We start from the raw sequence: 16830 nt of genomic DNA, 5'->3' as shown, positions 1-16830 counted from the left end.
GGGATAGACCCCATAACACAAATGAAACAAGATAAAGAGCTAAGGGAAGGTGGTTACTCAGATACAATTTATATTAGTTCATAGTATAAAAGTATCAAAGTATATGCTTGTTACATTTTAATTTTTATGGTAGCTTTTTTTCCCCCCTGGTAAATACAAATTTTCAGTGGACTATTCTTCATGGACATTATAGAATGCTTCAGTCTGCCCTCTTTAAACAAAGGGCCTCAGAGTGTTTCTAGGCCTCATATCCTTAACTAGTCAGTAGAGAGTTTAATGGAACTTCAAGGCAAGTCTATGAAAGGTGTAGATTTTTTTTTCTTTTCTCTTTAGGGGAAGCATGAACGCAGTCCCCCCACTACCACAAATTATGCAGTCAGGTTTCCCACATTTGGGGAAATCACAGGGGTCAGCACATCCAGAGTGCAATGGATGAGCCTCGCCCTGGGAGAACCCCCTTCATGATCATGGTCTCTCTCCTGCCAGAAAAAGTGTGGAATTTGAATCTCAGACACCATTCCCTGGAGCTGGCAGTCTCCATTTGCATTACTGTATTTGAAGAGGGCAAATACAGCCTGTGAAACTCAGAAAGATGCCATCCTTAAGTAAAACAACCAACTGAACATGTCTGAAGGATGTGAAACAAAGATGAATGTAGTTAATTCAGAAACACGAGCCCACTGGGGAAGAGAACAGCAGCTACAGCCGTGCAGAGCAGAACTGCCCAGATGGAGGGTGTTACATTCTCCTTTACAGAAGAATACAATATTCTCTTTACCAACGCAATGAATTTTCCCTAATAATTGCTTTTTAAAAATACTTACTCTATATTAGTTACTTAACATATTAATAAGCCTCACAAGAAATCTATAAAGAAATTATTTCAACCAGTTTAATTTAAGTAATTTGACCACAGTTAGCATTGGCAGAGGTGGGGACTGGAGCTCAGGTTGCCACTGAGCCCCAACCCGGTGTCCTTTACACCTATCGTCCAATAAACCGCAGGTACTGCCTACTTCATAAGACAGAGGAATGGCAGAGCGCAAGCCAGGAGAGGCCCAAGGGGGAAACCCCCACTCACCAGTATGCCTCACTCAACGCACTTTCTAGCCCACAGAATCCCACTTGACCATTCCATGAAAGGCACGGGCTCCTTTCTGCTATTAAAGACATTTTTTTCACTTATCTTTCAGTGTTTTAAATGACCCTAGTGCCAATTAGCCTGGGATTGCTTTTTTCCAAAAATTAAAATACCTTTAAGTTGTTTTCATTATAAAAATAGATCATATTTGTTGCAAAAAGTCAAAAGTGTGCATAGCAAAAGATGAGATCCTCCCTGCTTATTTTCTCTCCCCAAGTATAGCCTTAAACATGCCTTCTGACAATGTTTTGTTGTTGTTTTTAAAGATGGTTTTTTAAGTCCTTTCATAGGGGGCTCTATAGTACAGGTAAGAGAGCTAGAGAATCCCCCTCAGGTTTTCAGATGATACTCTGGGCTAGCTTTAAGGTGAATAATAATTAGTTCAGTTTTCAAGAAACCTTCATGGAATGTCACCTGTGTTCTAGGTGTTGCTGATCCAGATGGACAAAACAGCCTCTGACTTTAGGGAACTCATTCAGGTGTTGAAAACTCTTGCATAAACCAAAGATTTGGTGAACCATCTCCAGTGAACATATACAGAGTATCATTTTTAGAACTGGTTAAAAACTTTCCTTTTAATCAGGATGACACATACGACATAATTAACTGATATGAGAAGTACTTAAGTATTAAGAGTAAGTGTTCCTTACTTTGCAAGTAACCCTTCCTCAGGGGACATAGATGGGGTGGAGGGATGGGGTACACTCTCTCCAGTAGCCCCCAGCACCATACATTGTTTCTTTTCATTCTGGTTGTTGAGATCTCCCTGGGTAACATTATGTGCAAAATGTCTCTTGTGTCCCAGGTCACTCAGTCACTTAGCAATTCTGCTTAAAGAATGGAACCATTTTTCCATTACACCAATGCAACACTTTCAAAATGGAAGGCATTTGAAGTGTAAAACATTTGCTATACAGAAGAGGGAGACTCTAGAACTAGAATCCAAGTCTCCTCACTCGCAGTTTGATGTGTTTTCTTAGGGCACCAAGTGGGTGATCATTTATCTTTAAGGACTTTTTATCCAATGCTGATTATATGGACTGGATTGTGTTGGTCAACAGAAATTTAAAGTTGGACAAGTCAGTCACTGCACTTGATAAATAAACAGCCCTGGCAAGAGAGGATAAGTGGACAGTTTACACCTTGGAAAGTATTAGTTGCAGAGGAAAAAGCACCAAGCAGAGAGGTGAGAACACAGGCGGGAGGGCTTCTCAACATAATGAATGAAATCTCATTTGAAGAAGCAATTTATATTGTTTTTCTTTTTGAAGAGCCGCTGGGCTTTCCCACATTGGGTGAGAGGTCAGGCTCATCCATTGCCAAATTGCTGACAGTGATCTGATTATGATGTAATCCGATATGCTCTAGTCAAACTCGATGTAATCGATGCTGGTATCTTAAACCAATCTTAAACTGTTCTTTTTAGTAGTAATACTTGTAATAGTAAAATTTTGCGCTCCTAGGATGAGGGTAAGGGTACCTCAAGGATGGTGTCTTGGCTTGGCCTGATTAAGGCCCTACTGCTTTAGAGGAAACAGCTACTCATTCACTCACTCATTCATTCAAGAAGTATTTAGTAGGATGTCTCCGTACCAGACACTGTTTTGGGGGAAAATGAGACACAGGCTATTACCTCATGTAGCTAAACTATTCGGCTTTTGACAAATCCGTTTCTCCCTCTGGGCCTCAATTCCTCGACCTTTTCAGAGATGTGCATTCACAGTGGACTTGAGCTGTTTAGATTCAAATTCCAGCGTCACCTCTTTCCTGTTTTGTGACCACATGCAAGTTAATTTAGTCTCCCTGAGCTTCAGTTTCCTCATCTGTAAAATGGGGATAATGTAACTCGTTTCACTGGGTTGTACTGAGGGTGAAATTAAGCTCCTACTGGCCCTTAGTGCGCCCAATCTAGTGTCGTCACTAGCGTTAATCCCTGTTGATTCCCTGAGCGGCGGACCCACCCTAGAACCACACACAGGTGTTCTTTAGGGCGTGGCTCACAGCGTTCGGAGGATGGGGGCGGGTTAGGATTTATAAAGCTGGGGTCCAGCGCTGTGGCCTCATTTCAGCTTGGCTAGACACCGGAGAGGTCTTCCAGGCCTTGGCTCCGCACACTGAGGACCAGATGCGGGGCTTCCCAGCGGCGACCAGTGCGGAGCCGGCGCGCCTGGACTAAGTGTCCCCAGCTCCCCGCGCGCGCTGCCCGGGGTGCGCGCTCAGGAACGGGGACCCCAGCCCTGGGGGCGGGGCCTGCAGCTGGCCGGCCCTCACGCCCCGCGCCGCCCCCGCCACTTCACCGAGCTCCGGAAGGGGCCGGTTGCGCTTCCGTCTCCGCCGGGGATGCACGGAGGGCGGAGCTGCGGCCCGAGGACGCAACGCGAGCCCAGTTCCGGCGAGGAGGCCGCGCCAGTGACAGCGATGGCGGCGGAGTCGGCGCTCCAAGTTGTGGAGAAGCTGCAGGCGCGCCTGGCGGCGAACCCGGACCCGAAGAAGGTGAGCGGGTGGGCAGCGCAGAGCGCAACGGGCGTTGGGCGCGGTGCGGCCCCGTAACGGTCCCAGGCCCGAGCGCTGCCCCTTCCCGACCAGCTGAGGCCGTGGAGGCTCGAACCCGGAGCGCGGCCCCGCTGGGCTTCGGCCTGCGATCTGGAAGTTCGTGGCCACTGGCCGCTACCCACGCGGTGGGACCCAGCTCGTCGGGCGGCGCGCCTCGGCGGGCCGGGCCTCCTTGCTTCCCGGGCCAGGCCGGGCCGCCCGCGGGCTCCGGGCGGGCCAGGGCGCGCTCTGTGCGGACACCGCGTGCCGGGAGCCCTCCCCTGGCGTCCGGGGCCAGCTGTTTTCTGTCGGGAGAGCTCGCCTGGAGTTAACTCCTGCCCACTCCGTTCCTTGTCCTGCGAAATGTTTCTTATTTCTTAGTGTCTTTTCATGTTTGTTGAGAGAAGGTGGTTCTGCCTGTGCTCGATGGAGTCTAGGTTCCGTTTGTGCTCCTGCGTCTTAAAGAGACGTTTTAATTGCTTCTCGACTTGATATTAGGACGTCGACCTTTTCGCTTTCTCAGTAAATCTCTTTCAAAACAAAATAAACCTTTTGTCGCCTAGCTAAAAACTTAGGTTGTAATTGGAAGGGAAAAAAAGAGGAGTTGGAGCTAGATTTCCTTCTGGCCGTGATTGAAAGTAGAAAGGTAAGAGCTACCGTTTCTGGCTGCTGCGAGTGATGGGCGACCATTTTTAGTTGTACTCAGGTAGTTCCCCCCACCCCCAACTGTTTTCTTAAGTTAAATGCATTATTCTCTCTCTCCGACTTTCTGCCATCCCGCTTCTTGGTGTCTGGGAGAGTATCTGGTGGATGTTAGAATTTTTTTTTTTAAGTGAAATACACTGATGAAAACGCTCAAGGTGTTTGACATTCTCTGTCAGCATTATAGCTAGAGTGCACAGTCCTGAAGAGTTGGATCTCTGAGCCACATAGTGGTTTTTGAAGTAGTAGTAATATAGGGAGGCAGTCAACATTCAAGAGGTTGAGGACATTTGAGATCTAATCCATTAACCAGCCACGGGGTTACACTGGGGGATGTTCTTTGCTAAACCAGTTTCCTCACCTGCTTCTTCCTAGGATTAAACCAAAAGACGGAAATGCTCAGTAGATATAAATCTCCACTCTACGATTTTTCTTGAAGGCCCTCTTTCTCTTCAGCTTGTTTCCAGCCTGTCATAAGTGACGTTTTCTCCCTCCATTTCTAAAGGCTGCTCACAGCATCTCACTATCAGATCACTTTTTAACTCTGCTCATTCATGCCTAGCTTAAAGATTCACTTCTTCAGGAAGATATTTTAGCTTAAAGTCTGTGAATTTAAATAAATGCTTTCACTAGTTTTGTGTTATATTTTCTATCGTGGCTTCAGTACCTAGTGGACAGGCATATTTACAAGTTTCTTTTTACAGTAACCCTTTGTGGGCATCTAAAAATGGTCATTATTTCTGAGTACTAGCTTGTTTTCCCAAGCACTGTAGGTTTGTGTCTGATTTTTAAAACCTTAAAGCAATATTATGTAACCCCCCCCCCAAACCCCTCAATTTGGTCTCCCATCAGGTTTTTTTTTTTTTTTTAAATGCACCATGTAGAACCTATAGTCATTTTCCCACTAGAATTTAAATTTTGAAGTAGCTTTTTGAATAGTTGATGTGTATGAAATTTCAAATGAAGAAAAAGTTTGTTTGATTTTTCATCCTACTTGAACTATCAATGACTATTGTGAGTATCTGGGCTTTCTCTTCCCAGATAGAAAATCACTCTGAACTTCTGGCTTTGCATCATGAAGATCATTTTCGTGAAGGGCACAATAGTTGGCATTCACAAATGAGCCAATGCAGAGGGAAAACTGCAAGCTGGCACACTGGCCTTCTTCTCAACCTTCTGTTAACCCAACAAGCTCCCACAGGTTGTTCTTGAAACTGCAAGATGATTATATAGCAGTACTGAATTTGCAACTAAATTTTGATTTCAAACCATTATTAGCCAAAGAGTTGATTCCACACCTATGTTCATGGATTTTTCTGGCATTAAATATAGATGTTTAACTGTCACTGTTTTCCATCTGTGATCTAGGCTTTCTTGGAGAAAAAAAGTATCAGGCAGACCAGGGTCGCTTGGTTCTTACTATTTACGTGGAAATAGTTTTCATGGCTGGTAAAGTTATTTGTCTCATGTTACATTTTAAGTATGGAAACTACCAAGAGCACAGTTTGAAGGCAAGTGGAGAATAAGGGGTCAACATTATTACATCTTTTGCTCTTTGGGTTGAAGCAGTGTGCAAAGATCAACTGAGATTCTTAAGCGTGGACTATGCAAATATTTGACATTTCTCAATGACCTGTTATCAGTTCTTGCAAACCCTACACTGGTCCCTGGGTTTGATAACAGCAAGTTTCCACCTACATGAGGATGCCCAAAGTGCGTTCTTTACTTTTTGAATGCTTTGTTCTTTCTCAAACCTCATTGAAAGTAGAGAGGCTCTGAAGCCCTTTTTCTCTTATATTGGGCTAAATTGGTTTGTAAGTCTCCAGGGTTTTATTTTTGTCTGCTTTTAAGTCACTCTTATCAACCCAAAACCAAGTATAAAGGCAGCATTTACTCTTCCAATTAGTGCTAGGCTTTGAGATGAACACACCTTCAGTGATGTCTGGCCCCGTTCTTATATGTTGTCTTTGTAGAGGTCCTGGGATTCTTTGTCCCGGTGGTGACCTTCTTTCGTCTTGGACTCTAAACTGTCTGACAAGGTAACACTGAGTGGGAACTCTTTTGCTTTGTTTTGAGTATGTTAAGAGGCACATGAACTACTGCTCCATTTTCTTTTCCTGTCTTCGAAGGACAGTGTTTCTGTGTTGGATGTTTCTCTGAGTTCTGTAGTACATGCTGTGGTAAACACACTTACTTGCTTGTTAGGCAAATTACCTGACCTCACTAAGCTCAGTCTCAATATCTACAAAATGGGGAGAATGATATCCACTTTATAGAGTTGGTTAATGAGGATGAAATGAAGCAACACATGTAAGAACTTAGCACAGTAGCAGACACAGTAGATAGTATATAAATGCCTTCCAGGGTATGGCATTAATCTGTTTTTAACCTTTTCAATAATTGTAAATTTTCCTTTAAGAAAACAAATTGGCATTAATCTTTACACCTATAGCTTGAGTGACAAGAAATACATATATACATTGTCCTGAGTTAGATGGTGGTGATCAAATTTGAAATAGATGATAATTTTCACTCAACTACGAAGGTGAAACTCCTTAGATACACCACTTGACTTCTCACTTTTTTCCCAAACAAGATTATCACATGTGGTCCAACTGCTTTGCCTAGCGACCATTTTCAGTAATTATTGAAGTAGAACGACCAGAAAAACATACTTGCTACTCCACCTAATAGCACCATGGTGAATTGTAGCCTGAGCGACACATGGAAAAAGAGCAGATCTCATTATCAGATATTGTACTATAAAGGCATTTAAAGAACAGTCAGTTGATGAATGAAACGATTAGTAAGAAGCATTTATTGAGCTTTTGTTGCATTCTAGTACTATGGCTAAGGACTGCGTATGGCTCATCTCTCTGAATGCTGTGAAGTAGGGACAGGATCCAGTTCCTATTTTGGAGATGAAGTAACTGAAGTTCAGAGAGGTTACTGACTTGCACAAGAGCACCCCGCAAAGAAGTGACAGAGCCAAGTGAAGCCTGTCTCTGACTCTGGAACTGTCTTAACAGCTCTGCTATCCTGATTTTGACCTAGTTTAAGGGACTACAGAAAGGAAATTTGGCCAAACCCAGATCACTTCTCTAATCTACTCTGACATTTTATGTCCACCATTTGCAGCTGCAAAGTTCTGATTCTAGCAACCTGAAATTGGTCTTGGCTTCCCAGTTTTATCGAAAAAATACTATGACTTTTCCTGGAAACATTATACCCTTTTCCTAAGATACCTTTTCTCCTTTTTACTTTCTTCTGTACTGGGTCCATGGGTAATTTCCTAAAACTGGCACCTTTTCAGAAATTCTCCTCAAAACTGGGGCAGAATGATAGTTATGGATGACTGTTATTAGAGTTGGTAGGTTTGATTCTCTCAAGTCGTCTTCCTGTTGGTGCAGCATAGTGGTTGAAAGCATGGAATCTAAAGCCACAGACCTGAGTGAATCCTGCCCTGCTTGCATCCTGGGGCAAGTAACTTTTTTTGAGGCTATTTTCATACTTGTAAAATACGGATAATAACCATACTTAATACTGTATAACACGTAGAACAGAGTAAGCACTTAACCATTAGGTATTCTTATCTATTCCAGTGAATGATTATGATTTTATAGAAATTAATGTTTATTTTATTCTCTCTGCAGCTACTGAAATATTTGAAGAAACTCTCCACCTTGCCTATTACAGTAGACATTCTTGCGGTAAGAATTGTGTAATTTTAGATATTATATAATGATATCCCATCCCCTTCCCAGTGGGAGAGATTGTACAGTAAGATTAAGAGTATGGGCTTTAAAAGTGAAAAAACCAGACGCAAGGCCACATATTGTATGGTTTTAGTTATATGAAATGTCCAGAATAGGCAAATCCATAGCTAGAAAGTAGGTGAGTGATTGCCAGGGGTGGGGAGAATTGGGAGCAACAGGGTTTCTTTCTAGTGTGATGGAAATGTTCTGGAAATAGTGACGATTGTGTAGTATTGTGAATATTCTGGAAACCACTGAACTGTACCCTTTAAAATGGTTAAAATGGTCAAATTTACCTCAAATTTTTTTCTAAAAATTAAAAGAACATTGGCTTTGGCATTTAGTTCTAGATTCAAATCCAAGTTCTGTGACTTTAGGGTGTTCCTTCTTTGTAAAATGGAGCCGATTCCTGCCTCATAGAGTTGTTATAAGGATTGATTCAAATACTGTATGCAGTGTTAAAGTTCTGTAAGTATTTTAATTTAGTGTTTTCTTCTTCTGAGTCTGGCATATTTTGCTACTGTGTGTCATTAGAGGTTTGGGGCATTGACACAGTAATTTTGTATTGAGACTTGACAGGTATGTTTTTAGAAGGAAGCATTGGTTTGTTGAGAGCAGGAAGCCTTATTTCTTTACAAAATTGTGAGCCTAGTTCCACAACTCTCTTGACGATTCGTTTTGTCAACTTTGTAGGAGACCGGTGTTGGAAAAACAGTAAATAGCTTGCGAAAGCACGAGCATGTTGGAAGCTTTGCCAGGGACCTAGTGGCCCAGTGGAAGAAGCTAGTTCCTGTGGAACGGTAAGAAAAGTTTTTCTTTATTATTCCTTCTGTGTCTGGAATGTTTCTTTGTAACCTGTTCTTAAAAGGCATTTTTATATAATTGTGAACTAATAAAAATTACAGCCCCTTATGTAGCAAATAAATATTTCCCTATGTTCAAAGGCTTAAGCATTTTCATATCCATAAGATATTTGATCTTTGTATCCTGTAGTTAAACTTGTCATTTTCCATTCACTAAATATTTGAGTTTTCCCGATTTTAAAATTTAGTTGAGTATCTTTGAACAGAATCCATTTAACCTTGTCCCAAGACCTCGTTTGTAACTCTGTGAACTCTTCATCTCTTTTGTGAGTTCAGGTTCTGTTACTCTGTCCTGTGAACAAGGATTATCCTGAGATTTATATCTGCTTTTTCTTTTATTTTAGAAATACTGAGCCTGATGAACAAGATTTTGAGAAGAGCAATTCTCGAAAGCGCCCAAGAGATGGCCTTCAGAAGGAGGAGGAGGTAGAGGGGGACTGTGCAGAAAGCTGGAAGGCCTCCAGCAGCCGGTCGTATAGTCCCGATCAGAGACAGAGAAAACACAGAAAACTCTCAGAGCTCGAGCGGCCTCACAAAGTATCTCACAGTCACGAGAGGAGAGACGACAGAAAGAGGTGCCACAGAGCTTCTCCAGTTTACTCTTCGGACCATGAATCTTCTGACTATGGCCACGTTCAGTCCCCTCCGTCATCCACTAGTCCTCATCAGATGTCTGTGGACCATTACAGATCCCTGGAGGAGGACCACCAGCCCTTTGTTCCACACCAGAAGCCTGGCAAAGGCCACAGCAATGCCTTTCAGGACAGACTGGGGGTCAGTCAAGAACGACTGACCCCCAGTGAACCCCAGGGGAGAGAGGTCGTGAGTCAGAGCAAGGAGCACAGATCTTCCCATAGAGAAAAACGTCCAGTGGATGCCAAAGAAGATGAGAAGTCTTCTTTGAGCAGAGAAAAATCACACAAGGCCACCTCCAAAGAGGAAAACCGGAGGCCACCCTCAGGGGACACAAAGGAGAAACCACCCTCCAGTGGTGTCAAGAAAGAGAAGGAAAAAGAGGGCAGCACAAGGAAGAAGGTTTTGCCCCCCTTGGAGGTGGCTTCAGACAACCACCTTAAAAAGCCAAAATATAGAGACCCAGAGAAAACCAAATCAGACAAAAACAAGCAAAGTCTGGAAAGCTTAGACATAGGCAAGGGGGCAGGAGACCCGTTGCCCAAGGTGAAAGAGAAGGTTTCTAACAACCTAAAGACTCAAGAAGGGAAAGGAAAACCTTCTCTATCGGATAGAAAGTCAGCAGGCTCCTTCCCTAAAAATGAGGAGGCAGATATGGATGATGAATTTGAGCAGCCCACCATGTCTTTTGAGTCATACCTCAGCTATGACCAGCCCCGGAAGAAAAAGAAGAAGATTGTGAAAACTTCAGCCACAACTCTTGGAGAAAAAGGACTTAAAAAAAATGATTCGAAAAGCACTAGTAAAAACTTGGACTCAGTTCAGAAATTACCTAAGGTGAATGAAAACAAGTCAGAGAAGCTTCCGCCAGCTGGAGCCAATTCAGCCAAGCTGAGAAAGGTAACCCTTGCAGCCCCTTCCCATTCAGAGCACCTGTTCCTGCAGAACTTCCCAGGATGCCCCCACTGCTGTTTTGCTTGTCTGCTTTTTCATGACCTGTTGAATTTCAGCTGGAAGTAATTTTCTTCAGGCCTTTCTAGCTGCTAGAGTCAGTAGTACCCAAGACAAGTATTTTCTGAGGTGTCCCATTGTGCTGGGCCCATCTCTTATCTCCTGACGTAGGTGGTGTCAGGCATGGCTGTTGCCCCTCCTCTAGGCTGGATCTGCCTGTGAAGCCATCTGCCGTGGCAACACTGTGTTCGTAGAAAGAGGCTCTCCAGTCACTCCTCTCTTCTCTGTAGGTCCCCAGCGACGCGTTGCCAGCGTTGCCAGACCTTCCATTACCTGTGATACAGGCCAATTACCGTCCCCTTCCTTCCCTTGATTTGATGTCCTCCTTCCAACCAAAGCGGAAAGGTAATCTTCTGTATCTTTTCTTTTTAATGGGGAAAAAAAATTTTTTTACTTCATTTATGATCTGTCACCAGATTTTGGTGCATCTCCTAAAGAGCACAGGTTCTGGAGTTAGATGGTTTTGGTTTGAATCCCAGCTCTGGCTTCTACTACAGGTTATATGAACTTGGGTAATAGCTTGATTTCCTTGGACTTCAGTCTCATATTCTGTAAATGGGAATGATAATGGTATCTGCCCATGAAGTGGATTGAAAGTGATCATGCTGGTAAAGCTCTGAGCTCTGGGTTTTTTCCACATAGTGTTCACTAAATCTTAGCTGCTATTACCATCAGCCCTTTATTCTATACGTGCTACAGGGGCTTTAAGAAAAAGTCTAGTTTTAACAGCAAAGGAATTAGAAGCCACATTAGTGCCCCTTAGCAAGAGACTAAAAGATGGATCATGGTTCGTCCACACAGTGGCACCTTTGCACTGTGTTAAAAAAAAAGGTGAGGGGGTAGGTAGAAAGTCTGTGCACCGATGTGGAATGATTTCTAAAATGTGGTAAATGACAAAATGATACTGAGTATTTTATTAATTGGTTAAAAAGGAATAAAATAAAGATTAGCTTATTTTTGCATAGACTGAAAGGAAACACAAGGAACTGGTAGAATTGGTTGCCTTTGAGAAAGGGAACTGAGAGGCTGAGGAATAGGGTGGGAAGGAGTTTTCACTATATAGCTTAGTGCCTTTTATAACTAACATTCCTGTTTTTCTTGCCCTGCCCTACAGCACTATCCTCACCCCAGGAAGAGGAAGAAACTGGATTCACTGGACGAAGAATGAATTCTAAGATGCAGGTGTATTCTGGTTCCAAGTGTGCCTATCTCCCCAAAATGATGACCCTGCATGAGCAGTGCATCCGGATACTTAAAAACAACATCGACTGTAAGTCACTTGCTCTTGCTCATTGGGGCAATGGGACAGTGGGCGACTTGGCCACTACTCAGTACTTTTCCCGTTTGATTATCTGCAGCAATCTTTGAAGTGGGAGGCGTCCCGTATTCTGTTCTTGAACCTGTTCTGGAGAGGTGTACACCTGATCAGTTGTATCGCATAGAGGAATACAATCACGTAAGTATCTTATTTGGATGGGAAGAGAGCAGTTTTCTGGCTTATGTCTCCAGAAATAGCTTTGTCTGCATCTGCCACAGCAATGGGCAGGTGGTGGTGGGATTACGGTTCTGGGCTTTTAAACAAGCATATTTTTAGCACCTGCTCCCGGCATCTTAAGTGGGCCTCTTGGGCTAGAATCAAGGTGAGACTGAAAGGCAGTGGGAGTGGGGACGGGGTGGGCGGGGGCATCACTTCCCATACCTCCATGGAGCTTGCCTAGTCACAGAGGTTAAGGGACAACCCTGGCAGCACAGCCCCTGGGATCCAGGGCGGGGACGGAGCTTTGTATTGACAGTCAGTGAATACAAGAGCACAGATTGGCTAGGTGTCTTCTAGAGAAAACCAGAGCTATCCTGAAGTCCTCCTAATGCTGGAGATGCTCATTTGAATGCATTAGCTGTCTCCAATTCTGAGGGATCTATAACATGTCCGGCCATTGCTGTTCAGTGTAATGCTGGAGAAATGCCTGGGTTTGACTTCATCCCAATTCTTCCCCTGCACTGATTTTCTAAAGGAAAAGACTGATCTTAAACTAATTTTTGTGTTGTTTTCTCTCTGAGCCCCACAACCCCCACAAAAGCACCTAGTATGTAATGCATCACACTAAATATTTTTTTTAATTCAGTGATTGTCTTTTTTCCCTAGAACTGTGGTATTTTAATACAATACTACTGCTGTGCAGACCAAAAATCATTTGGAAACTGGTCACCCCTGGGTGATTAAGGATGGAAAAGACATATGTAAGAGGGCTTGCATGTAAGTGATGTTCTGGTTCTGATTTAAGGTATTAATTGAAGAAACAGATCAATTATGGAAAGTTCATTGTCACCGAGACTTTAAGGATGAAAGGCCAGAAGAGTATGAGTCGTGGCGGGAGATGTACCTGCGGCTTCAGGATGCCCGGGAGCAGCGGCTCCGAGTCCTCACGAAGAACATCTTGCACGCACATGCCAATAAGCCCAAAGGTAGGGGGTGGGCGGGTCTGGCGGAGTAGTGAGCCCTGTGCTCTGGTAATAGCAGGGCCTTGGTGGGCTTGGCTAAGGTAGAACCTCTGGCCCCTAAATCTCTCTCATATTTGCTGAAGAGGGCAGAGGTGGATTGTTTCTTCTGCCACCACCCATGCTCCCCTGCAGAGGGGCTGATAGTCCCCTACCTTTGGAAGCACTTGTTTTCAAGCCTTTATCTCTTAATAGCATAGATTACTAAAATAAGAGCAGCATCTCAGCTCAAGAAGGCAAATATTGATCTCCATTTCCCCACAGGCCGACAAGCAAAAATGGCCTTTGTCAACTCTGTGGCCAAGCCACCTCGTGATGTTCGAAGGAGGCAGGAGAAATTTGGAACAGGAGGAGCAGCTGTGCCTGAGAAAATCAGGTGAGAGAGCCCCAAAGCCTGTCATTCAGCCCTGAAGCTGCCCAGGGGCAGGAAGCAATTCATTTTGGGGGTGAAAGCATGGCTTCTTGAGAGTGGGTTCTGGAGGCTGACCTTGACCTCCCTGAGCCTCAGCTTCCTTGACTGCCTTTCAGCGGGGTCAAGATTAAATGGAGAACAGGGCTTGACTTCGGAGAAACATTCCCTAATACTTTCCCTTTCCCTATTTAAACAAAAGACCTATTACTGTGGTGACTAAGTTATCTAAGTACATTAGCATTTGCAAAATGCAGATTTATACCTACACAGTGAAGTTAGTCGAGATCATCATTCATTTTGAAGGGCTACCACTGTCATTTCCAAGCCATCACCAGAATCTAGGGTGCTAGGTCCACTGGTCAGAGCCACAGAACTGAGTCTTCAGACCAGCCAGCTCAGGCTGCTGACACCGAGGGCAGATTTCTCCTGTTCTGGACTAGCAGCTGTGCTCTGTGTCCCAGGATCAAGCCAGCGCCATATCCCACGGGAAGCAGCCGTGCTCCCTTCAGCAGTGGCAGCAGCAACAGCTTTAACGCCAGCCCTGAGGAGCCAGCCTATGATGGCCCGAGCACTAGTGGCGCCCACTCGGCGCCTGTGGTCAGCAGCACTGTTTCCTATGATCCTAGGAAACCGACTGTGAAGAGTAAGTAACTTGGGGTTCCCGCTCAGATATTTCAGAGCTAGTGTTTGAACCCCTGCTGTCATTGCTGCTGCTTCATGCTTCGCGTGTTAGATGTGGCACATGTGATGCCTTGCACACAGCTGGTCTAAACGTCCCTGCCTCCTCCTCCCCGCTTTGTTCATATTGCATAGTTCCAACGTGTATTTTGAAATTATGTTCATAGTGAATACTCATTTTCATACTCTTTTTTTTTTAATCATTTTTTTTAACCTGAATGTAAACCTGTTTCTCTAGGCAATAACATAAAGAGTTCATAACTATTATTATTAACAGCTAAATGATCTTATTGAAGTTTTATAACCTTATAACCCCCGCTTCCCAGTATTTATTTTCCATATCTAGTTGGGTCTATTTCATATTTTACTAACTTTACTACCATAGACTATCTCCAGTCTTCTAAGGGGGTGTCCTACCGTAAGCATTATTCTGTATTTACTTCAGGGCCCACAGGAGGGTGGGAGTCCTGACCTAGGCTTTGGCTGGGTCCAGGTTAACTAGTCTGGAGGGCAGGCTAGCCCTTGGGTGGTATTTGCACTCAGCTCATCTCAGACCTGTTGCTACACTGGACAGACACGAGTAGGAGGGGGGTGCTTTTTGCTGGTTTGGATATTGGTGAGGCAGAGTTAAATTGCGGCTCAGAATGGCCTTTAGAGTCTGGCAAGGATTGAATTCCAGTTCTGCCACTTACTGTACAGGGGCCAGTCTGAATCTTGGGGAGGCTGTGAGAAGTGGAGAGTGATTGTCAGCGGCCTGGCAGGTGCTGCTTTTAGGTGGTGCTGGCAGGTAACTGCTGCTTGTATCCATTTGTCTGGCTATGTAGAGCCAAGAGTAGAAAGGCTTCGGTTTGATTGTAAACTACGGGTGCCCAAAGTGCCATGGATCCGAAACAACTGCCTTATTTCTCTTTTCACAGAAATTGCCCCAATGATGGCCAAGACGATTAAAGCTTTCAAGAACAGATTCTCCCGACGATAAACGGAGGACTTGTCTTGGAGATGAAATGTTGGGGGAGGAATACAAGGACGATGGGGGTTGGGGAATGGAACTTCTAAAGGAGACCAGACTCTTTGGCTTAGTGGAAACTTTTGGCCTCCAAGTCGTGCACAGCGAGCAGGTGCCGTGCCTGTGCCCGCAGCCACTGCCTCCCTGACTGGAGAGCACTTCAGAGTTCTGAAGATGTGAAGCCTCATTCTCACTGAGGATTTTAAGGTCAATTGTACCTTTGTTGTTGATTAGCTTCTTTGTAAACTATAAGACATAGTTTTAATTAATAAATATTGCCCCCAGATTGTATTTATATTACCCCCAGTTTTTCCCCCCCAGTCCTCTATCACACACTTAGCCTTTTATTTTTGGGGTCCTTTGTTAATAGACAAAAGCCTAGTGAAAGCCATTCCCCTGTCCCAGTTCCTCTCTCCTGAGTGGACTTTGGTCCAGAGGGAGGACTGGGCGTCCCCAGAGCCTGTGTAGTGCCTGCTGCACGTAGGGGTGGGAGTCCTGGGCTGCCTGTCCTGGGTGGGGGGAGCCTTGGCATGGAGACGGAGTGTTCAGGTTAGGCCTCCACCTCCGAGACCCTTCTCAGTGTTGTTTTGAGGTCCTATGCAGGTGCATCTCTTTCTCATTAAATTGTATTTATTAAGGGAAATTATTTGGAAAGGCCTAGAGTCTTTCCCCCTATCCTTTTTGCCTGGTCCCGCTTTTTTTTTTTTTTTTTTTTTGAGGCCCACTAGAGGGCACAGAATCTCAGTATTTTTACATTTTCCAGTTTCTAATTCAAAGCTTTAGGCTTTTTTCCTCCTCTATTTTTCCTTCTCTCCACTGGCATGGGGGCAAAACACAAACATGTGGCAGGGCTTTTTGTAGCCCTCCAAATACAACTTTACAGTTTTAAAAGCCAGCACTTTATTCTCTTATTCCCTGTGAATTGCTACTGCAAGTGAATGGTTTTAAAAGTTGTAATGGTATGTTGGAAATTGGCTTCGTTTTTGCCTTTAAAAGATAAGATCATGAGATTGGTAGAGCACAACAGTTTGCTATGTTTTGTAGAGAACTTTGCAGCTTGAAACTCTACATTTTGTCTTTAAGCCAGAATTTGGAGGGAAAAACCAGCTTAAGGAAAGTGAGCTGTAGCATCAGGATGGGGGAGAACCACAAGGGCACCCAGGCTTGGGAAGGAAGGATCTCACTTTCTAGTTGACACAGGGGCAAGACCAGAACTAGGAAGACTGTGTCAGCTTCCTTCGTGGCTGTTGAAGGGCACTGATCTAATAGGAGCCCGCTTGGTGTGACCCAGGTAGAAGTAGATACTATAGATCTGAGGTGCGCATCCTTAAGAAACCTGAGAAGCAGACTGAGGGCATGGTTAGTGTGGCAGCCCATGGAGCTTGACAGTTAGTCCCTTTGATAAGCTCACTCAAAGCCCAGAGTGTGGAGCCCACTGTTTTTAACCATCCTGGAGATCTCTAACTTAGATTGCAGAGCAACGCAGCAAGAAGTCTGTATGGCAAGAGCTGCACTGTTCAGTGTGTGTTGCTGTGCAGGGTGCCCGAGGGATGCAAGTATTGCTGTGTTTTAATTTGCTGTATTTTTGAATTGGGTAAAGT

General features: G+C 44.3%; 1 protein-coding gene and 1 non-coding gene across 3 annotated transcripts; one reads left to right on the top strand and one right to left on the bottom strand.

Annotated features, from left to right (window-relative positions):
• Positions 1-330: 330 nt before the first annotated feature.
• LOC116156979 (U1 spliceosomal RNA) lies at positions 331-495 on the bottom strand. The gene has a single exon (XR_004140944.2). It is a non-coding gene; the product is annotated as a U1 spliceosomal RNA (small nuclear RNA).
• A 2953-nt stretch (positions 496-3448) lies between these two features.
• Positions 3449-15520, top strand: ELOA (elongin A). 2 transcript variants are annotated; one of them, XM_010989820.3, is made up of 11 exons: positions 3459-3634; positions 8029-8085; positions 8824-8930; positions 9338-10526; positions 10868-10982; positions 11752-11907; positions 11996-12093; positions 12920-13100; positions 13398-13509; positions 14007-14188; positions 15141-15520. In XM_010989820.3, exons 1-11 carry the CDS (start codon positions 3482-3484, stop codon positions 15200-15202), a joined length of 2412 nt encoding a protein of 803 aa, XP_010988122.2. In that variant the 5' UTR covers positions 3459-3481; the 3' UTR covers positions 15203-15520. The 2 variants fall into 2 exon arrangements, with proteins under 2 accessions (XP_064350006.1, XP_010988122.2); XM_064493936.1 differs by lacking the exons at positions 13398-13509; positions 14007-14188; positions 15141-15520 and having other exon boundaries at positions 3449-3634; positions 12781-12920.
• Positions 15521-16830: the final 1310 nt, after the last annotated feature.

Source organism: Camelus dromedarius, chromosome 14 (genome assembly GCF_036321535.1).
Source record: "Camelus dromedarius isolate mCamDro1 chromosome 14, mCamDro1.pat, whole genome shotgun sequence".
NCBI classification, from domain to species: Eukaryota; Metazoa; Chordata; class Mammalia; order Artiodactyla; family Camelidae; genus Camelus; species Camelus dromedarius.
This window is presented reverse-complemented; position numbering and strand designations above follow the sequence as displayed.

What these genes read in the sequence shown, in the direction of transcription:
- ELOA (XM_010989820.3), top strand. Translation starts at nt 3,482, where the DNA reads ATGCACGGAGGGCGGAGCTGCGGCCCGAGGACGCAACGCGAGCCCAGT. An exon ending in GCATAGAGGAATACAATCAC is followed by an intron (nt 12,094 to 12,919) that starts GTAAGTATCTTA and finishes TTCTGATTTAAG; the next exon opens with GTATTAATTGAAGAAACAGA. An exon ending in TAGGAAACCGACTGTGAAGA is followed by an intron (nt 14,189 to 15,140) that starts GTAAGTAACTTG and finishes CTCTTTTCACAG; the next exon opens with AAATTGCCCCAATGATGGCC.